The sequence below is a fragment of the Pipistrellus kuhlii genome, unplaced genomic scaffold (assembly GCF_014108245.1).
Source record: "Pipistrellus kuhlii isolate mPipKuh1 unplaced genomic scaffold, mPipKuh1.p scaffold_m20_p_100, whole genome shotgun sequence".
In the NCBI taxonomy this organism is placed as follows: Eukaryota; Metazoa; Chordata; class Mammalia; order Chiroptera; family Vespertilionidae; genus Pipistrellus; species Pipistrellus kuhlii.
In genome coordinates this window covers 397,843-420,472 of record NW_023425406.1, presented here as the reverse complement: position 1 = coordinate 420,472, position 22,630 = coordinate 397,843, and the positions used below count along the sequence as shown (strand labels likewise).

At 51.0% G+C, this 22,630-nt stretch overlaps 1 protein-coding gene across 1 annotated transcript in view; it reads right to left on the bottom strand.

The window, feature by feature from the left end:
- The window catches only part of ABCD1 (ATP binding cassette subfamily D member 1), a 28,744-nt gene extending 6,142 nt beyond the window's left edge, over positions 1-22,602 (bottom strand). Inside the window, exons 1-6 of the mRNA XM_036430010.2 lie at positions 21,287-22,602; positions 17,984-18,164; positions 9,489-9,631; positions 9,227-9,395; positions 8,452-8,546; positions 620-765 (exon numbers count right to left, since the gene is read on the bottom strand). Coding sequence (XP_036285903.1) covers positions 620-765; positions 8,452-8,546; positions 9,227-9,395; positions 9,489-9,631; positions 17,984-18,164; positions 21,287-22,195 — 1,643 coding nt within the window. The 5' untranslated portion in view covers positions 22,196-22,602. The remainder of the gene's footprint in view (positions 1-619; positions 766-8,451; positions 8,547-9,226; positions 9,396-9,488; positions 9,632-17,983; positions 18,165-21,286) is intronic.
- Positions 22,603-22,630: the final 28 nt, after the last annotated feature.

Below are 22,630 nucleotides of genomic sequence, written 5' to 3'. Positions count from 1 at the left end.
GGGGAGAACTTGAAGCCCACAGATCCCGCAACAAGTGCTCTTAACAGGCGTCTTCAAACTACGGCCCGCTGGCCACATGCGGCCCGCAGAGGAGTCTGATCCGGCCCGCCAGGTTTTTTGGGCAGTGAGCGCAGCCGAGGTGTTACAGTAGGAATTAGTAGTTCATATAGTCCGGCCCTCCAGCTCTCTGAGGGACCGTGATCTGGCCCCCACTTTAAAAAGTTTGAGGACCCCTGCCTAGGCAGTGCTCATACCTGCCCATGCCCACCAGGCCCACACACTCACACGTGCCCACCACACACTCGCCCTGCACGCAGAGACGTGTGTGCATGCACTGACACAGCACACACATGCACATGTTCACATGCACACAGTCACGCCCCTCTGCAGTGTGCACCCTCATGCATGCACACCCCGCAGCTGTAAAGTCACCAGGTGAGGGGGCGTGGTAGGGGGCAAGCGAAGGCTCCATAGTCCCTCTGATTCTGGGACAGCATCTTGCTGTCCTCTCCGGAGGCCCCAAGCTCTACCATCTCCATGGTGTCAGTTCCGCAGGTGGGGAAGGGGCAAGGGGCACAGCTGGGGGCCCTGGCTCCCTCCCTCTCCCTGCGCCACTCACCTCTGCGGGATGTAGAACATGCGCTGGGGCGGGGGCTTGTAGAGCACGCCTCCATAGGTGGGCCAGAGCCCACCAAGGATCCGGAACAGAGAACTCTTGCCGCAGCCATTGGGGCCTGTGATGAGCAGGTGCATGCCATCTTCCACCTGTGGAGGCAGTGCCAGTGTGGATGGCTCACTCCTAGTACCGAGAGGAGGTGTAGTCCTCTCTCCTCTCACCTTTGGCCTTTCTGACAGCCCTTGACAACTACCTGTACCCAGGTGCACACTGGGTAGGCCCTCCCGGTCAAGCATCCAGAGTCCTAATCAAATGCCTGTTTTGGGCCCCAGCCTGTCCCTTTAAGGCCCTAACACACACCACAAAATATGGGGCCAACGGGGGGGAGGGCCTATTCTGCCACAGCCATATGAATGGGTTCAAGCCCCAGAAAGTCAATAGCATCCCCATTCCACTTCAGAATTTTCTCTTTAAGAACTGCCTGGGGGCCCAACCAGTGTGGCTGAATGGTTGAGTGTTGTCCTATGAGCCAGGAGGTCATGGTTGGATTCCTGGTCAGGGCACAGGCCCAAGTTAGGGGCTGGATCCCCAGTGGGGGGCATGCAGGATCAATGGTTCAATGATTTTCTATCATTGATGTTTCTATCTCTCTCTCCCTCTCCCTTCCTCTCTGAAATCAATAAAAAAAAATTTTTATAGAGTGGGAATAGTATGTAGGGAGAGGGGGAGAGAGAAAGAAAACGAAGAGAAACATTGGTGCCAAAGAGACACACTGATTGGTTGCCTCCCAAATGCACAAAGACTGGGGCCTGGGATCAACTCAGGTATGTGCCCTTGACTAGAAATTGAAGCCGTGACTCTTCTATGACAGGGCAGATGCTCTAACCATTGTGCACACTGGCCAGGGTGTGCCACATCCGCTAGGGCAGGAAAGGTGCTTTCTTTAGAGTTCTAAAAGGTGGACAGTAAGCCGAATCCGGTTTGGCTCAGTGGATAGAGCATCGGCCTGCAGACTCAAGGGTCCCCGGTTTCCATTTCGGTCAAGGGCATGTGCCTTGGTTGCGGGCACATCCCCAGTGCGGGGTGTGCAAGAGGCAGCTGATCGATGCTTCTAACTCTCTATCCCTCTTCCTTCCGCTCTGTAAAAAAAATCAATAAAATATATTAAAAATTTTTTGGGTCGTTCCAAGATGGCTGACAGGTAAACACCTAGCCGCAGCCGCTCACAACAATTTCAATAAAATATAAAATGGACATTACCCAGAACTACAGGAAAGTCGACTGACTGGAAATTCTACAACGAGAAGCAAGGAGAAAACCAGAAGGAAGCGCGGAGGAGCTGTAAAAGCCTGAGGGACGGAGACACATGGCACGCGGAGAGGACGGAGCTGGAGAGGAAGGGCAGGGCGGCTGAGTGCCTGGCTGGCGTTCCCTAGCGGGAAGGAGATAAAACTCTGACTGTGCTGGGTTCCAGTTCCGACTGCTCTGAACCCCAGTTCTAGGCCAGACCCCGGGGATCCAGGCTCATCCACAGAGAGCTGGGCTGTGAGGCGGAACCCCGGGGGAGCGGTGAGAGGAGGTCCCGGAGGCATGCACATTGTGCGCAGAGAAGGGATGGTTGGCTGTGCCGCGGAATTGCCCTGGCGGGAAGGAGACAGGGGCTCCAGACTGCTCTGAAAGCCACCTCCAACCCCACTTCCAACTGAACTGAACCCCAGTTCCGGGCTCATTGTGGGAGAGCCTAGACTGTTTGGTAGCAGGCGAAAATCGAGGGCATCTTTCTCTCAGAGGCTCTTGCAACGAGTACCGAAGGACCCTGAAACCCAGGAGCTGCATAGGGTGGGGCTGATGGAAGCCAAGGCTATAGGCTCCACCCTGAAACCCCGCCCCATCAGGGAAGCTGTGAAAATGCCTAGACGAAATAGATCACAAACGAAAGAAATAGAGGACAAAAAGCGACTGGATATAGAGTTCAAATCTACGCTTATAAGGTTTTTCAAGAATTTCCTAGAAAAGATGGATAAGACCTATGAGGATATGAAAAGGGATCAACTAGAATTAATAAGGAATCAACAAGAAATGATAAGGGATCAACAAGAAATAAAGAATACATTGACTGAAGTAAAAAATATTATACAGAGTCCTAAAAACAGAATGGAAGATCGCAAGAATCAAGTCAAAGAGTTGGAACATAAAGAGCCAGAAGACACTCCTCCGCAGAAGCTAGAAGACAAGAGAATCCAGAAAATTGAAGATAATGTAAGAAACCTCTGGGACAACTTCAAGTGAACCAACATCAGAATTATGGGGGTCCCAGAAGATGAGAGAGAGCAAGATATCGAAAACATACTGAAAGAAATAGTGACAGGAAACTTCCCCCACCTGGTGAAAGAATTAGACTTACAAGTCCAGGAGGCTCACAGAACTCTAAACAAAAGGAATCCAAAGAGGACCACACCAAGACACATCATAATTAAAATTCCAAGAGCAAAAGACAAAGAGAGAATATTAAAAGCAGCAAGAGCAAAGAAGGTAGTTACCTATAAAGGAGCACCTATACGATTGTCAGCTGATTTCTCAACAGAAACCATGCAGGCCAGACGAGAATGGCAAGAAATATTCAAGGTGATGAATAGTAACAACCTACAGACAAAGATAATCTATCCAGCAAAGCTATCACTCAGAATCGAAGGCCAGATAAAGAGCTAAACTAATTAAAAAAAAAAAAGCTAAAGGAGTTCATTAACACCAAACCAGAATTATATGAATTGCTGAAAGGGGTTCTTTCAGAAGAGAAAGTAAATAAAGATAAAAATTATGAACAACAAATACGTAACTATCAACAAGTGAATCTAAAAACCAAGGAAATTAAAAAAAAAATCCAATGAACAATATTAACTGTTGAATATAGAGAGACACCAAGATGGCGGCATAGGGTAGACACCCGAATGCAGCCTCCCACAACAAATTTGAATTTAGAACTGAAAAACAGGGGAGGCATTGCCCTGAAGCACCGGACGGCTAGCTGAGAGGAGGCTCTGCCATCTGGGAAGGAGAGAGAAGGCACGCTGAACCTCAGGAACTGTGAAGGTATGGAGAACTGTGTGCGTGAAAAGGCGCTGGCTTACTCCTGGCGCACGGAGAGGAAGGGCCTGACAGAGATTGCTGCTGGCGGACTCCCGGAGCGCGGAGAGGGCGGGCCGGGCTGAGTTCGCTACTGGCTTACTCCCGGTGCGCGGAGAGGGCAGACGGCTAATGCGCAACTGGCTTTCTTGTTCAAGAGGAAAACAGAATCACCCTATTGCTCTGATAGACGGCCCCAGACAGGGAGAGGCCAGACTGTCAGGCAGTGGGCAGAGATCTCTCAGAGGTGTGTGAAGCCAGAGGCCATTATTGCGGGACTTGGGGAGGAGCCCAAGGGAAAACAGTTTGTCTGCACCAACCTGAGACTCCACCCAATCTCTGGCTGAGCACAGAAGCTCTCTCAGAGGCTGGCTTTCTCTAAGGAGGGACAGGCAGGAACCCAAAGCTTGTTTGTGCCTTTACCAAAGAGGTGCGCGTGCCTGCAACCAATCTTCCGAAACTCTCCGAGAACAGGTCTTTTCTAAGGCCAGACTGACAGGGAACCAAAGCTTGTCTGCGCCACCCCGAGACCCCGCCCTATCCAAGCAGAGTACAGAAGCCCTCCTAGCTGAGACTCTGCTGATCCTCACAGCCAATTGGTTTGGAGATCAAAGCTTCTCAGTGATACCAACAATAAGCAAGGCTTAACAACAAGACTGCACACACAGCCCACAAAGGGCTACACCAAAACTGTCCACCGCAGGTAACTGGGAAGGCTGTGCTCTACCAGAACACCTAGCACACAAAGCTATTCCATCAAATCAGGGAAACAACTAAAATGCAGACAAGAGGAAGGAGAGAAAGGAAGGAGATGGAGGAAAAGAAAAGATTGGACATTGAGTTCAAAACTACAGTTATAAGGTTATTCAACAATATCCTAAAAAAGGCCGATAAAATAAATGAGACCTATGAGGATATGAAAAGGGAGCAACTAGAAATAATAAGGGATCAACAAGAAATGAAGAAAACATTGTCTGAAATAAAAAATATTATACAAAGTCCTAAAAACAGACTGGAAGATTGCAAGAATCAAGACAAAGATTTAGAACACGAAGAGCCAGAGGATACTCCTCTGCAGAAGGGAGAAGATAAGAGAATCCAGAAAGTTGAAGATAGTGTAAGAAACCTCTGGGACAATTTCAAGCGAAACAACATCAGAATTATGGGAATTCCAGAAGAAGAGAGAGAGCAAGATACAGAAAGAATATTGAAAGAAATAGTGACAGAAAACTTCCCCCACCTGGGGAAAGAAATAGACTTACAAGTCCAGGAAGCCCACAGAACTCCAAACAAAAGGAATCCAAGGAGGAACACACCAAGACACATCATAATTAAAATTCCAAGAGCAAAAGACAAAGAGAGAATATTAAAAGCAGCAAGAGAAAAGCAGGTAGTTACCTATAAAGGAACACCCATACGATTGTCAGCTGATTTCTCAACAGAAACCATGCAGGCCAGATGGGAATGGCAAGAAATATTCAAGGTGATGAATAGCAAGAACCTACAGCCAAAAATAATCTACCCAGCAAAGCTATCACTCAGAATCAAAGGACAGTTAAAAAGCTTCACAAATAAAAAAAGCTAAAAGAGTTCATCACTGCCGAACCAGAATTATATGAATTGCTGAAGGGGGTTATTTAGGAAGGGGAAGAAGATAAAGATAAAAATTATGATCAACAAATACGTAACTATCAACAAGTGAGTCTAAAAACCAAGGAAATTAAAAAAATCTGATGAACAATATTAACTGGTGAATATAATAGAATCAGAGGTATGGAAGGGGAGTGGACTGACGATTCTCGGGGAAAAGGGGAGTGAGGGTGCGGGAAGAGACTGAACAAAAACTGTGCACCTATGGATGAGGACAATGGGGGATGGGGAAAGGACAGAGGGTGGGGTGGGAACCTGGTGGAGGGGAGCAATTGAGGGGGGGAAGAGGATCACATTTGTAATAATCTGAACAATAAAGATTTATTTAAAAAAATATTAACTGTTGAATATAATAGAATCAGAGGTATGGAAGGGGAGTGAACTGACGATTCTTGGGGAAAAGGGGAGAGAGGGATGTGGGAAGAGACTGAATATAAACTGCGCACCTATGGATGAGGACAATGGGGAGTGGGGAAAGGGCAGAGGGTGGGGTGGGAACCTGGTGGAGGAGAGCAATGGTGGTGGTGGTGGTGGGGAAAAAGGAACATTTGTAATAATATGAACAATAAAAATTTATTTTTTAAAAAAAGAACAGACCCAGAGATTAGGAGCCATGGGTCAGACTGTCGGACCTCAAAGGGAGGGTGGGGATAAAAGGGAGAGATTATCCAAAGGACTTATGTGCATACATATGAGCCTAACCAGTGGTCAAAGACAATAGGGGGGTGGGGGCATGAGTGGGGAGGGGTGGGGGATTGGAATGGGGGGTTGAGGACAAATATGTGATGCCTTAATCAATAAAGAAATTTAAAAAATTTTTTAAAGATGGGCAGTGAACTTTAGCTGCTCCCTGAAGCCCTCTCACTGCCCCCATGGATACTAGGGAGCCACAGAGATGCCACTGTGACCTCCAGGCTCAGTGTCAAGGGCCTCAGGCTCCCCAACTGGCCAATCACATGGTGCTCACTGGCTAGTGAAAAAAAGCCAGTGGAGCTGTGGAGAGGTAGGTGTTTGGGAAGGAGGGGTCAGAGGGCAGGGAGAATGCTGTCCTCGGGCCACCTACCGGCTTCCAAAGTCCTTGGACATTCTGAGTGCGGCTCATGTGAGGCCTTCCTTGGCTTACCTCGGTCAGTGTGGGGGTTGAACTGTGTCCCCCCCAAATTCATGTGTTGCAGTCCTAATCCCCAGGACCTAAGAATGTGGCCTTATTTGGAAATAGCTTTTGCAGTTGTAATTAGTTCAATTTTGATGAGGTCATCCTGGAGTATGTCGACCCCTAATTCAATGTGACTGGTGTCCTTATTTATAAAAAGGGGGGATGTGGCCACAAAGCCGCAAACACAGGGAGAACACCATGTGGAGATGGAGGCTGAGATTAAAGCGAAGCCAAGGAACATCCAATGGTGGTCAGCTGGGATGCCTGGAACATTCTTCCTCACTGCTCTCAGGACACGCCTTGGTCTGGACTTCCAGGCTCCAAACCTGGGAGAGATTCCACTTCGGTTGTTTGAGCCCCTCACTTTGTGGTCCTTGGTTAGACCATAAACCCCCTCGGGTGGGGCCTGGGCCTCCTTCCTTCTAGATGTGTGAGGGTTCTGTTTCCTTCTCTGAATCTCTCCCGCTGTCCTTCTCACCCCAGTATCTGGCTGAGAACTGCTCCCCTTCCCCAATATCTCCCCAGCCCCAGAGCCCAGCTCCTTGCCTGGCCTTGCTTCCTACCCAGCTGAGTCCCTGCTCACTAGGGCTGCTGATCTATATATATAAAATTGAATTTTTACAGAGAGGAAGGGAGAGGGATAGAGAGTTAGAAACGTCGATGAGAGAGAAACATGGACGAGCTGCCTCTTGCACACTCCCTACTGGGGATGTGCCCACAACCAAGGTACATGCCCTTGACCGGAATCGAACCCGGGACCTTTCAGTCCACAGGCCGACGCTGAGCCAAACAGGTTAGGGCTAGGGCTGCTGATCTTTGTCTAGTTGGGCTTCCACCGTGCCCACATGGAAAACATTCACCCTGGATAAACCGGCCAAGAATGACCACTGCTGTGGGCAAGGGGGAGATCATACCATTGTCCTGTGCTGCTTGCGGTTGACATGTTCCCAGCCTCCAACTGGCTCTCAGGGCTCCTCTCAGAAGATCAAAGAAAGGAGCCCTAGGCACCAACCTTCCACTCAAATCTTCCACATACTCCCTGCCCAACCATGGCTCCTGCTGCACCTGTCTCTCACTCCCATCACTCCGCTGCATTTCCCCTGCCTGTTCTTTTGGAGAGGTCTTCTTCACCACGCTGTCCACCTGGCTGGAAGCTCCTGAATGAAGCTTCACCTGACCTTTGCTCTTTCCCTTCCTATAGCCCCTGCTAGACCCTGGGCAGCTGTCTAACTGGGGATCTTTGTAACATTTTAGGGCCCCCAGAGTGGGGCCTCGCAGAGGGCAGGCGTCTCCCTGATCTACCTCTGGTTTCCAGTGCCTCTCCTGGAGCTCAGAAAATACTGGTTGAATGAATAAATGAATGAATGAACAAATGACTCCTTCTCACGTTCTGTGCCTGCCCCCATAGATTTATCCTTCATTCCATCGTTCTGCAACCAAAGTTCAGGTTGGGGACACAGTTGACTAGTGGATGTCAGCCACCAAGGCTTCCTTTCCACGGATGGGGGGCCAGTCACAGCTGCACTGGGGGCTTCTTGAAGCAGACAGATGGGACCCCAAGCCCAGGTCAGTAGAGAGCAATCTCTTCCACCACCGTTGGAATTACACCAGAGTCCCTAAGTCCTAGGCTTCTGTGGAACAGGGGTGGGGTGGGGGTGGGGCTGGCTACGATAAAGCCAGGAACCTTCAGGTGACTCTTGGCTAACCCTAGTAATCTCGAGTGTCTTTTATCAGTTCTGTCTCCATTGCCCCACAGCTAACAGGCAGAGACACGTTGGTCTTCTACCTTGACCTTTGCACGCCTGCCACGTAGATCTTGGGACAACGGCTGTTGACAACACAGGCAGGTAGCCAGGCTGGATGCCAAGGGCTGGGGCTTGTAGATGCAGAAGGCCGTTCAACTTACCCTGATGTTCAGGCTGGCCACCACCACCTCTCCCGTGGGGGTGATGATGGGGATGTTGTCACAAACAATGCCCTGCTCCACATCCACTACTTGGCCTGGGGAGAGAGCACAAAAAAGGAAGCTAGGTGCAGTAGCATTCCTTTTGCCTTCTGGTAAGTTCCACATACCCCCCACCCCCAACAGCGTGCCAGTGTGTGGTACAAGGCCCCTTGGGTGTACAGCGGGTCTTCCTACACGCATGGTCCCTGTGCCCCCACCAGTGTCTGATGCTGTGCTCTGTGTGGGGAGGGGCCAGGCCGTTTCTATGGGGTCTCGAACTCCTGCTCTGCCCCCTCCTGGCACCACCTGAGTGGTGGCTCAGACAGTGCACCCCTCTTCCACAGCATCCTGGCCCCTACTGTAGGCTTGAACTTTCTCCTGCTGCTTGTATGGGCAAGGGACTCCCTCTGCTCCAGGACCACATCCTCCCTTTTGCAAAGAGAAATCCCAGTCAGGGCACTTGGAAGGGAATGGGCAGTGAGAGTCACAAATGGCCCAAGAAGCCCTCCTTGGGAGCACAACTTAAAGAGTCCGCCTTCTGGGAACGTCAGTTCTGTCTCAATGGCTAATCAGTTCTGTCTCAATCAGTGCTGGGAGGGCAGGGACCAGTGGGGCCTCTGATCTTTGTCTAGTTGGGCTTCCACTGGGCCCGCATGGAAACCATTCACCTTGGATAAACTGGCCAATGCTGGGAAGGCAGGGACCAGCGGGGCCTCTCTAGGGAGGGCACCCTTACCTCGGATCTGCAGGGGACCTTCCACGCGGACACCAGACCTGACCACAGCCCCGGTCCCCGCCTGTGCATCCTCTGGCTCCCCAGGCCTCTTGAAACGGCATTGCTGGACATCTTCAAATACTTGGAACATCTCATGTACCCGGGCCGTGTAGCCGGCCAGCTCCGTCACCTGCAGGAAGGAAGGGGGACCCTGGCTCAGCCGCTGCCATCTCGGGGGTGGGATGGAGGGCATGGTAGGGGTGGACTCGCGGGGGTGGGGTACCTCCTTGTAGGATGACATGATCCGCTCAATGGCATCCGCAGCAGCTGTAAGGAGGTTTCGGGCAATGGTGAAGGCTTCCGTGCGTTCGCTCACCAGCTCTTCCTCCTTCATCTCCATGGCTGCCTTCTTCACGGCTTCTGAATCTGTGGAGCACAGCAGAGGGGAGAGGCGGGGATAGTGGGAGATTAAAATGGACCCACTGGGGGAAAGACGAGTCTATCCAGCAAATGGTGGTGGGATGAATGGGTTTCCACAAGCAAAAGAATGAACACCCCCCCCCCCCATCTCACACCAAAACTAACTCAAAGGGGAGCACTGATCTGCATGTAAGAACTGAGACTACAAAACTCTTAGGAGAAGCCACATGTAAGTCTTCGTGACCTCAGATTACATGTGGCTCCTTAAATATGATATCAAATGTCCAATCAATAAAATAGAAACACATAAATAATATTCGCCAAAATTTAAAACTTTTGGGCACCAAAAAAAAAAAAAATCATCAAGAAAGTGAAAGAACAACTTACAGACTAAGAGAAAATATCTGCAAATCATAATCTCAGAAGGATCTAGTATCCGGAATATATAAAGAACTTGTTCAATTCAACAACAAAGAGATAAATAATGCAATTAAACAATGGGCAACATTCCTTACTAGACATTTCTATTGTATGTCTAAGACATACAAATGGCCAATAAACTCATGAAAAGATGCTCAACATTATTAGTCATCAGGGAAATGCAAATCAAAACCACAACGAGATACCGCTTCACACCTACTAAGAGGATTATAATTAAAGAGATAACAAGTGTTGGCGAGGGAAGTGCAGAAATTGGACCCCTCAGATACTGCTGGCGGGGATGTAAAATGGTACAGCCGCTGTGGAAACCAGTTTGGCAGTTCCTCAAAAAGTTAAACAGAGAGCTACCATATGACGCAGCAATTTCACTCCCAGGTATACATCCCGGCAAAGCAAAAATATATGTCCCTGCAGAAACTTGCACACCGATGATCATAGCACCGTTTCCATAGCAACCAACAAGTGGAAACAATACAAGTGCCCATTAATGAATGAAGAAAGAAATTGTGGTACATGAATACAATGGAATAGTATTGCTAAAAGGAAGGAAACACTGATTCATCCTACAACGTGGACGAACCTTGTAAATGTTCTGCTGGGTGAAAGAAGCCAGCCACACAAGGCTTCATATTGTGAGATTCCTTTTCTATGAGGTGTCCATAAGAGGCAAGTCCATAGTGAGGCAAAGATTAGTGGGTGCCAGGCGCTGGGGGTGGGGCAGGGAGGGACTGCTAAAATGCCCAGGTTTTCTTTCTTGGGTGACGACAATGTTCTGTCCTTAGATGCTGGTGATGGTTGCACAACTATGGAATATATTCAAAACCACTGCCCTGGAGGGTGTGGTTCAGCTGGTTGGAGCGTCATCCCGAGCACTGAAAGGTCATGGGTTGGATTCCTGGTCCGGGCATGTGGGAGAAACAACCGATCGATATCTTTCTTACATATTTCTCTCTCTCTCTCTCTCTCTCTCTCTCTCTCTCTCTCTCTCTCTCTCTCTCTCCTCTTAAAATCCATAAAAACTGCCCTGACTGGTTTGGCTCAATGGATAGAGCATCAGCCTGCAAACTGAGGGGTCCCAGGTTCGATTCTGGTCAAGGGCATGCACCCTGGTTGCAGGCACATCCCCACGGGAGGTGGGGGTGTGTGTGCAGGAGGCAGCTGATCAATGTTTCTAACTCTCCCTCTCCCTTCCTCTCTGTAAAAAAATCAATAATAAAAAAAATAAATAAATATACATATATACACACATATATACATATACATACATACATATATATATATAAAATAAAATCCATAAAAACCAACTAAATAAAACCCACTGAGTTGAATAGTTTAAAAGGCTGAAGTGTACGGCATGTTAATTACATCTCAATAACGTAGACTTAAAAAATGAGCCATTAGGCATTTGGCTTTCTTTCTTGCCACACCCAGCTCCTTCCTAGACTGTCCTTGCCCTGTGTCCTTTCCTATTCACAGCAGCCCCTCTGAGGCCACATCTGCACCTTGTCCCCTAATGCCCAGAGCTGTTGCACCCCCCAAGCCTCCTGAGCATGACGATCCCCTTTCGCCCACTATTGCCCCCATTTCTCCCTCACCTCCTCTGTGGCCTCCACGAGAACGGCCATCCTACATGTTCCGACTTCTCCCTGAGGCCTGCTCCTGTCTTGACTTGCTTTGCTGTCTCCATCTAGGCCCCATGGTTGCTCACTTCAGCCCTCCCGTCAGTGGCCTTGACTTCCTTGACCCTTGGAAAAACCCAAAGGGGCAGGGCTTTTATAGAAGGAATGTTCTAGAAATGTTGGCAGCGAGGAGCAATGGAATGCTGATTCTGAGGGTGCTGGGTGTGGGTGGGTGAGCAGTACCCACTGGGGCTATCCAGAGGAAGCCAGGGCTCCTGAGGCTGAAGTCGTGGGAAGGGTTGTATCCAGGGACTTAGATGGATCAGAGAGAGAAGCCTCAAGGATCCGGTGATGGGTGGGGCAGGAAGCTGTCTCGGGGCAGATGGCCTTCAGAGCAGCGAGGGTGCAGGGTGTGGTAGAAAAGGGACTCGATGGCTGGCTAGAGAGCCTCACACCACCTCCTGGGGCCTGGCCCAAGAATCCAGGGAACTGGACAGGGGAGTGGGTCATGAACTGGGACAGTGTAAGGCACATGTGTCAAACACAAGGCCCGCGGGCCAAATCCGTCCCGCCAGGCCTTGCAATGTGGCCCGCACCTCGCTGTCATCACTGCACTCCGCTGCGTTTCCATCACAATGACAGTTTATGACTGTTCAGTAAACCATTCGGCCCGCGATTTAGGCTGGATTTTAGATTTTGGCCCCTTCTCTGATTGAGTTCGACACCCCTAGTCTAAGGTTATGGGCCTCCATCCCACTGTGTCCCCAGGGACACAGGCCCTCCTCCCAGGATGCCCTGAGAGCTACACAGTGACCGCATAAAGTGAAAGGGTCTGCAGGTGCCTGGGCATCCTGGCCACAGCTGGCACCTCCCTGGAGACATAATAAACTGCCCTAGGGCAGCTAAGACCAAGGCCCCACAACAGGATACCCAGCTTTGCAGGGCCAGGAGGCAAGTAGGACAAAGGCATTTACATATTCCTTAGTTGATAAATGCTTGCTGCCTGCATCCTCCCACTGGCCCCCAGTGCTCTGAGCCTCCTCATAGCAGGGGCAAAACAGACAAAAATCCATGCCCTCATTGACCTCCCAGTCTATAGGGACAGAGGGGGTCTGGTGTGGCACAGGTGCTGAGCGCTGACCTATGAACCAGGAGGTCACGGTTCGATTCCCTGTCAGGGCACATGCCCAGGCTGTGGGCTCCATCCCCATTGTGGAGCCTGCAGGAGGCAGCCGATCCCTGATTCTCTCTCATAATTGATGTTTCATTCTATCTCTCCCTCTCCCTTCCTCTCTGAAGTCAATAAAAATACATGAAAGAAAACCCCTCCTACACTAAAAAATAAAAATAAATAAAAGGCCCTAAACCCGGTTAGACAGTGGATAGAGCGTCGGCCTGCAGACTGAAGGGTCCCAGGTTCAATTCCGGTCAAGGGCACGTACCTTGGTTGCGGGCACATCCCCAGTAGGAGGTGTGCAGGAGGCAGCTGATGAATGTTCCTCTCTCATCGATGTTTCTCTCTATCCCTCTCCATTCCTGTCTGTAAAAAGTCAATAAATAATGTATTTAAAATAAATAAATAAAAGGGCAGAAGAAGTATTAACCAGAGAAGTGACAGAGATAGGGTGTTCAGTGCTTGGGAGAACAGGGAGGTGGTGAAGGAGAACAGAAAGGCAGGGTCACAGGCAGGGCAGGCCTCAACCAGAGGGTGCCCGTGGGCAAAAGTCTGCTGGTAGGAGGGCAGGATATCAGAGGAAAGCACATTCCTGGCAGAGGGAGCAGCATCTGCAAAACCCTGAGGCATGCCATAACCGGTTTGGCTCAGTGCATAGAGCGTTGGCCTGCGGACTGAAGGGTCCCAGATTTAATTCCGGTCAAGGGCATGTACCTTGGTTGCAGGCACATCTCCAGTCGGGGGTGTGCAGGAGGCAGCTGATTGATGTTTCTCTCTCATCGATGTTTCTAACTCTCTATCCCTCTCCCTTCCTCTCTGTAAAAAACAATCATTAAAATATAATAAATAAATAAATAAATCCCTGAGGCAGAAGCCTGCCTGGTGTTTGGGAGCAATAGCAAGGTGGCTAGTGAGACAGAATGAGCAAGACAGGAGAATTGCACATTTTCACAGCTAAGAGGCTGGGGACAGGAGCTCATGCTTCTTGAATCACTGTGAAGTCTGACAGAGCAGAGGATCCAAAAAGTCCTAGGGCTTCCGGGGAGGGAGAGGCCTCAGGTGCTATGCAGGCGGAGCTGTGCCCAGTGCCAGGCGCAGAGGGAAGTGGCTGCAGGTGTTTCCTGAGACCACAGGTCTGCTTCCTCATGAGTTTCTCCCCATGTTTTGGACCAGGCATGCTGACTGGCTCTGGCACCTGTGCCTAAATCAGGGCCACTTTTGGAAGACAAAGTGCCCACCAGGACCCTTCACAGCTTGAAGCCGGTAAGAGGAAATGAAATAGGTGGGAACTGCTGGGGGAGGAAGGGAACTAGGGAAGGTGTCATGGCGTCCAAGGTCACATGCTCCGTAGGCTTGCCTTAGTACTTCCGGTCATGTGCCCTCAGAGTTCTTACAGCCAGGGTTGGATGAGACTGCCCAGTAATAGAACTGGTGGCGGCATTGGCTACTGGCATTCACCCTTTTTCCAGCAGTGTCTCTAAGAAGCACAGTGGAACTCGACCTGCACAGGGCCATATATCCCACCTATGTCTTTACACAAGAATTGCTGATTTCTATTATTTTCAATGCCTCCACTCTTCCTAATGCTTACTTTCCCATTACATCCAAATATGTTCTCCTCAATTATTTTGAATAGCTAATGGAAGAGCCAATATTTCATGGCTCCCATATGTTTTAACTTCCAGTGAAAATGTTTTAATAAAGCTTCACTTGATTGCTAAAAAAAATAAAAATAAATAATAATAATAATAATAAAAATAAATAAATCAGGGCCACTCTTAACAGAGGCCCATGGGTGGAAAGTAACTACCCCCCTCCAATGAGATCCTTTCTCTTGGGGTCACCCAGAGAGGGACAGACAGCTGAGAGTAACCTATGGGAGGCCCCAAGGCAGAGCAGCCAATAGGGAGAGAATGAGAGAGACTTCTGAAACAAGTCAGGCTCTTTCTCTACATAACTGAAAACCCTTACTACCAAACTGCATTAACTAGTATGCCTTTGAAAGCAGAGCTGTGCTATATAGCTCAGGTGGTTAGATTGCTGTCCCCATTCACCGAGGTGCAGTTTCATTCCTGGTCAGGGCACATACAAGAACCAACCAATGAATGCAGGAATAGGTGGAACAACACCTCCCTCTTTCTCTAAATCAATCAATCAATCAATCAAAAGAAAACAGTGCTATGCTGGTAGGAAAGCAAGGCAAATTCCTAAGAGTCCACAGAGAAGCCAGCAGCCAGGTACACCAGTGAAATCTCTAGAGATAGGTCATGTAGCCAGAGAACAAAAGGTCACCTCTAAGAATCGGTAATTATGTGTGTGGGGTGCCAATGAATACTACCGCCAAATTCAGGAACTCCTCCTCCTCAAACGGAGAGGTGAATATGAAAATGGCCTCCAAGTGGTTAATTACCAGGAGTGCTTTGCCAAAACAAAAGCCAATATGCACTGGGGGAATTGTACCCTCCTGTTAGGCCATATAGGGTTCCCAGGAAAGTCTTGTGGCCAAAATCACAAGGAGCCCTGGCCAGGTGGTTGGAGCATCGTTCCATACACCAAAAAGGTTGTGGGTTCAATCTCCACTTGGGGCGCGTACGGAAGTCAACCGATCAATGTTTCTCTCTCAAAATCAGTAAAAACATATCCTCGGGTAAGGATGAAAAACAAACGCAAAAGGGGTGGCTCAGTTGCTTAAACCTTCTAACAGAAGGTTTTGAGTTAGATCAGGGCACATGCCTCGATTGTGGGCTCGATTTCCCAGTAGGGGTCTGCAGGAGGCAGCCGATTCATCAATGTTTCTTTCTCTCTCTGCCTCTCTCTGAAATTAATTAAAAATATTTTTTAAAAAAACAGACAAACTCACAAGGAAAGAATCTACCATGAGTGAAGATTGGCAGATGAAAGATCAAGCTGGCTTATACCCCCAAGAATTCAGATAACTCAATAGCAGGATAGAGACTGTGTATCATTAATATGACATATAGCATAAAAGGAGCAGGCAAAAGATGAGAAAATCAGACACTTGCTAAAACAATTTGAAATTTCTATTTGAAAATGAAAATTTCTATTTGAAAGAGAATCAAACAGAACTTGATAGAAGTAGTCACTAAAATTTTTTTAAAAATTCAAATGAGGCCAGCCAGTGTGGCTCAGTAGTTGAGCATCAACCTATGAACCAGGAGGTCAAGGTTCAATTCCTGGTCGGGCACATGCTCATCATTGATGTTTCTATCTCTCTCTCCCTCTCCCTTCCTCTCTCTGAAATCAATAAAAAAACCTTTTTTTAAATAAAAAAAAAAGTTCAAATGAGACTTGGCTGAAGAGAAAATTGGCAAGTGAGTGAGAAGAAGATCTGAAAAAATCTCCCAGGATGAGTGGAAGAGCCACAGAGGAGGGAGGACGGCCAGCAGGAGTTCAGAAGGAACAGGTCAATATTTGAAAAGGTAACAGCTGAGAATTTTCCTGACCAATTAAAAAATCTGAATATTCGAAGGCAGGATAAACAGAAACCCACAGGGTAACACTTCCAAGCGAAATAGCAGACTAGCAGAGAAAGCAAATCTAAAAGCAACCAGAGAGACAATGCAGCTTCGTGGGGAGTCAAACTGATAACAGATTTTCCAGCAGAGACAATGGAATATTGTCAGTGGCTAAGAGCAAATAACTACCCTCCTGGGTCCCATACCCAGCTAATCTTTAGTTTGGGGAAAAGGGTAAAATAAAGACATTTCCAGACAAAATAATTGTGAAGTGTCCCTCATGAAAGCTTTACAGAAAGAACTTTTAAAAGATGTCTATCTGGAGGACGGTGCCTAGGCTGTGGGAAAGGACTGGTGAGCAGAGAGTTCGGTAAACACAGTGATGGATTTAGACATGCATCAGCCCAACAGCAATAGCCAAGAAAAAAAAAAACACATTTGAATAACCTGACGTGGCTCAGTGGTTGAACATTGACCTATGAACCAGGAGATCATGGTTCGATTCCTGGTCAGGGCACGTGCCTGGGTTGCAGGCTCCATCCCACGTGTGGGGCATGCAGGATGCAGCCGATCAATGATTCTCTCTCATCATTGATATTTCTGTCTCTCTCTCCTCACTTCCTCTCCGAAATCAATAAAAATATATATTAAAAAATCCAAAACAAAAACAAAAACACACACAAAAACCCCATACACGAGGGGGCGGGGATGAGGACAAATATGTGATACCTTAATCAATAAAGTAATTTAAAAAAAACCCACACAGGAATGCAACTGTGACACTGGACTGTAACACGTCAGCGGGGCTAATCCTTGTGTTAGCGTTCTAAGGACCAGGAAGAGGAGGAGCCATCGGATTAACCTAGTCCAGCTCTTTTCACCTTTCTCATCTCATGGCACACATTAATTTCTAAAATTCTGCGGCACACCAAAAATATCCTATATTTTTTGCCGATCTGACAAAAAACATAGATATCATTTTGATCCACGCTGGATGGCTATTGCTGTGTCGGCTGTTGTCATTTTTTTAAAATTGGACCATCGAAGGGAAATGAGTTCAGTGTCCCTGACTAAATGGTCAGGTATTGCATGTTTTAAAAAAATCTTGCGGCATACCGGTGTGCCGCGGCACCCCGGTTGAAAATCGCTGACCTAGACTGTTTTTCGTTTGCACAGAAGTTAACCATTGAAAGGGCAACCTGAGAAGACTGCAAATAGAAGGAATGTGTTGCAAACTGGGAGAGGAATACAACCAGAATCCTGATAATCCGGTTGCTAAAGTAACAGGCAGAACAGTCTTCCCAATCCCCCCAGGCCTTACGGCAGAGGTCAGACTCTGAAACCTGCCAGAGTTGTTTGCAGCCTGGGAAAATCAAGGCCCAGGGAGGAAGGGGCTTGCTCAAGGTACTTCCCCATCCTCCCAGTTTGGGTTAAGGATAGGCACAGCTGGCGGAGGGCATGGCACCTGGTGAGGGGTCAGTCCCCGTGCTCGGCTGAGCAGTACCCAGAAGTGTGAGATGCTGTAAAGGGGAGACTCACAGGGGAAGGCAGCAAGGGAGAATGGTTGCCACGAAGCCAGGCCTCAGGAGCAGATGGACCGGCTGAGCATTGGACCCTGCCCCGACCCCCTGGGAGTGCCGGCTCTCACCTGACTCCGAGTAGCCGGTGGCGGTGATTATGGGGACTGCTACCATGAGCAGGCCTGAGGCGCTCCACACATACTTCATGAGGAACTGCTCCAGCATGACGTACCACAGGCGCTCGAGCAGGATGAGGTTGATCTGCGAAGCCAGGGCCTTGTAGGAGTCCTTCAGCAGGGCCAGCTCCACCTGCCAAAGGGGGGGGGGCAGAGAGAGCCTGAGGGGCCTCATGGTAGCTACCATGGGGACACTAGCAAGAGGTCTCAATATTCAAGTACACCTGCGCCATGTCATCGGATGGCCAGGAAAAGGTTAAGAGCTGTGGGTTACAACTGGGCCACGTTTACAGTCAAAAGGCCTCAAACTCAGGGCAGGGGTGGGGGGCAGTATGGGATTGTCTAACATCATGGCACTGGGGTACCGTAATGATGAAGGGATGCATGACCTCACCTGCAGAGGCTTATTCTGGTTCCCTTTTTCTACTACCTATTTGGTTGGGAAGCTCACTATGCCCTTCTCTTTGCCCTGGGCAGCTTCTGGACATGGGCCAGGGATAGCCAGCCACATTGCCTGTATTTTTGGGTAACGGCTGGAGGACTAACCTGAACTAAGCAAAAAGCAGTACTGCATTTTGAAGAACTTGGTCCTGTCTCTTACTATAAGGTGATCAGACGTCCTGATTTTTAACAATTTGTCCCATGTCCTGTGGCATTTTAAAAAAGCCCCGATTTGGACAGTCCCGATTTTTAACAATTTTTAAATGCCGCGGGACGCGGGACAAATTATTAAAAATCGGGACTGTCCCGCCAAAAGCGGGATGTCTGGTCACCTTATCTTACTACCTTCCCCAGGGATCTTCTGGGTGAGAAACTTCCACTCCATTTTCCCACTGCAACCTGGAGGGCATGCTTCTGAGCCCGCCCCAAAGGCCTGCCCCCCTGACGGCCAACTGAGGCCTCCCCGTCTTCCCCTCCCCTCCCCCTTCCTGCACTGGCCACAACCTGCCATCTTAGGCCTGGAGAAGAGAGAGCAGGAAAGGGAGTGGGAGAGAAAGAGGCCCTCCCGTGGCGGCAGCATCCAGGGAGGCAGGTAGCCACTGGGTCATGGATTCCTGGCTCAGCACAGGAGCATGCATCCCGGCTCTGCCTTTCCACCCCTGACTGACAACAGCTGCCCAGCCCCGGCACCATTTCTCTAGCCAAATGCTTTGGCACTGGACTCTCCATTTGATTCTCACCAGACGCTACTCTACCTGTATTCTCATTTCCATTGCACTGTAAAATACTACAGAAGCCCAGAGAGGCAGCGACCTGCCCAAGCTCACACAACCTGAAGGTGTGGAATTTGGGCCACTCTGCAGAGCCATCAAGAGAACCAGAGTTTTGTAAATGATGCTTTTGCCTTATTAAGAAAGGTTTACCGCCTGGCCAGTGTGGCCCAGTGGTTGAGCATCGACCTATGAACCAGGAGGTCACGGTTCAATTCCCGGTCAGGGCACATGCTCGGGTGGCAGGCTCAGTGCCCAGTGTGGGGCGTGCAGGAGGCGGCTGATCAATGATTCTTTCTCATCATTGATGTTCCTACCTCTCTCTCCCCCTCCCGGAAATCAATTAAAAAATATTTTTTAAAGAAAAGTTTATCTTGCTCACAAGCCAACAAGAGTTGCAGCATGTATAGATGCGGGTGCATTTGTGTTTAAATAACGCTCTTCTTTGAAAGCTCAATAAGAACAGAAAACTCTGCTGTCTGCCCATCAGCCAGTCAGGCACCTCGGCCCTAACCTGTTCTGGGCCAGTGTCCACTGGGACACCGACCAGTGGGACTGGGATGAGCCACATGCCTGCACAACAAGGAAAATCAGCCCACCCATGGGGGCCTGTTTAACCACGCTGCTTTCCAGCCAGATTGAGAACGCAAACTGCCTCCCCCCAAGCCCCCCATTGGAGCCTCTGGCCAACATGCTACTTCCTGAAGCTAGCCCAGAGGAAAGTCCTCCAAAGAACCAGAAATCTCTCTTTTGCCCTCACCATATAGGTAGGTCCTCTGCATCCTGCGGTTCCGCCCCAAGCCCAATCTCCTGTTCCTGAAGTGAGCACGCCTCCTCTGAGCACCCTGGCAATCCTGACTCGTGCTGGGAGCTGGCAGGAGTGCCAGCTGGGGCTGACAATGTAGCTGCGGGTAATGTGCCAAGCGCCTCACCCAAGGCCATGGCTGCCTGCCAAGGCCCTGCAGCCCGCGTGCGCGACAGGACAGGAGGGGGTTGAGGCTGCAGAGTAGGCGCTTTTCTCCTAATCTGGAGTCTGAAGCACAGCCAGGGAGACAAGGCCCAGGGGCAAGAGGCCACCTGACCCAGGGACTGACACACAGGCCTTCAGGAGGTGGATGCCATTGCACCCCTCCCCCGAGGACTCGGAACCGAAACCAGAGTTGCTCAGAGCAGGGGAGCAGGAGAGCAGGGCCCGGAGGCAGCTGCAACCCCAGGCACGAGGAAGAGGAGGGGCCGAGGCGAGATAAAGGGAGCATTGGCCTGCAATAACCTTTCCCAGCGCCCAGCTCCCCGGCCGACCCTGCCCCTATCCCTACCCGGCCCACTGGGGAGCTGAGCCCTGGGACACAGGCGGAAGGTCGGCCACGCCAGGGGCTGGGTGGCCACTGGGCGGGCAGGAAGTACGTCTCGATGAGGTGGCGGCCCGGGCCCTGCATCCCTGCCTCGGGGCCTCAGGAAGGCGGCTGAGCCTGCAGCCTGTCTGGCCCTTAAGCTCAGGCAGAGAAGCGCGGCCGCGCTGGGTGCTGCTTGTTAAACTCCGCTTGGGCTGAGTCATGCCCGTAATGCCTGCCTGCCTGGCTGGCCAGCTTAGCTGGACGCTGGCCTTCAAAGGGCCCTGGGGCCCAGGAGGGGCAGGGCAACAGGCCACGTTCCACCGTCCCCGATCCCAGACACCAGGAGCCTCCTTCCAGCTGACTGCAGGAATGGGGCGAGCCAGGAGTTCTAAGCATCTCAAACCGCTACGATCCGCAGCCCCAAGCAGCTCCCAAGACCAGGACAGCCTCACCGAGGAGAGGAAGCAGAAGTGGCCAGGCAGCCGGCCCAGGGCAGTCCCCACCCAGCCTTCCTGCTTCTCCATTTCTGTGCCTAAATCTGGGCAGTCCCAAGCCCCGCTCATCATCCCAGTCTCCCTCTCCTGTGGTCTGCCCACACCTCTGGCATCAACTCGAGCCAGCCCTGGCTCTCCCCACCACTCACAGTTGCCTGCCCCTGGGCCTCCCAGCCACATGCTTTCCTCCATGCTCAGCACCCCAACCTGCCCCACCTCATGGCCCCCATAGAAGGCGATCTCCTCTGAGTTGGCCACCACGCGAGAGTGCATGTAGCGCAGCTCCCCCTTCCTCCGCGCCTCCTCCGCCACCAGCTCCCCAAACTTGGGTGAGAAGGCTCGCAGCACATTAGCTGTGAGAAACACTACGAGGCCAGCGATGGCTGAGGGCCAGGCCGTGCCGGCCCCGCGGGAGCGAGCCGTTCGAATCAGGGTGTAGGCGGTCACAGCCACATCCAGGAGTGGCTTGGTCAGGTTGGAGTACAGGTGGGCCACGGAGGCAGCAAAGGTCACCACATCCTCTGTCAGGGACTGGTCAGGGTTGCGAAGCCGCCCGTCCATATTGCTGACTCGGTAGTAGGTCTGCTGGGAGAAGTAGAGGCGGTAGGCATGGGCCACTAGACGGCTTCGGAAAGACAGGGCCAGCTGGCCCTCCAGGTAGCGGATGGCACTGTTGATGAAGGTGGCTGGGAGGGCGATGAGGATCCATTGCAGGAGCTGCCAACCAAAGGCCTGCGGGTCCTTGCGTACGATGCAGCGGGCCAGCCGACCGTCCAGGCGGGCCACATAGACCGATAGGAAAGTCCGGCTCACCAGGGTGGCTGAGTGCAGCGCCAGAAGCCCCGTCTCCCGGCACAGGATCCTGGGGAAGAGTAGCCGCAGGAGCCACAAGAGTCGCTGCAAGAACACACGGTTCACACCGGCCTTGGCCCCTGTGGCCGAAGCGGCCCCGGAGGCCTCCTGCGTGGACTGTCCTGCAGGCACTTGAGGGCCTCTGGCTGGAGCCAGGCACTGCCGCACCAGGGGGTAGATTTTGTGGGCTCCATAGGCCGTGAGGGCCAGGACCACAGCTGTGCGCTTCAGCGTGGTCACCCGCGAGGCCCGGGGGGTGGAGAGCACCGGCATGTCACCTGGGCTGGATGCACGGGGCTGGGACTGGTGTCTGAGCCAGCAGTCGAGGCAGGTGGCTGGAAGGGTTGTTGCTCGGCCCCGGCTGGTTGTCTAGGCAACTGGAAATCTTGCAGTGGTCCCTGAGGCTGTTGCTCCAGGCCACTGGGGCGGTGCTGGAGCCCCTGATGCGGTGGGCTCAGGTCCCTCCAGGGTCTCGGCCTCTTCAGGCAGGGGAGTGGAGGAACTTATCAGCCTCCTCGCCCCTGGGGTCAGAACCTCGAGAGGGCTCAAGGAGAGAGGGCGTCTCTTCCTCTCCACCTCCTCCTCCTACCCTGGTGGCACCCCTCCCCGGGGCACCAGGCGCGTCCGTCCTCTCCACGGCCCGGCTGAAGCGACAGTGACTCCGCCACCCGCCCAGAATCCCCACCCACCCACCCCTCCCCAGGGGCG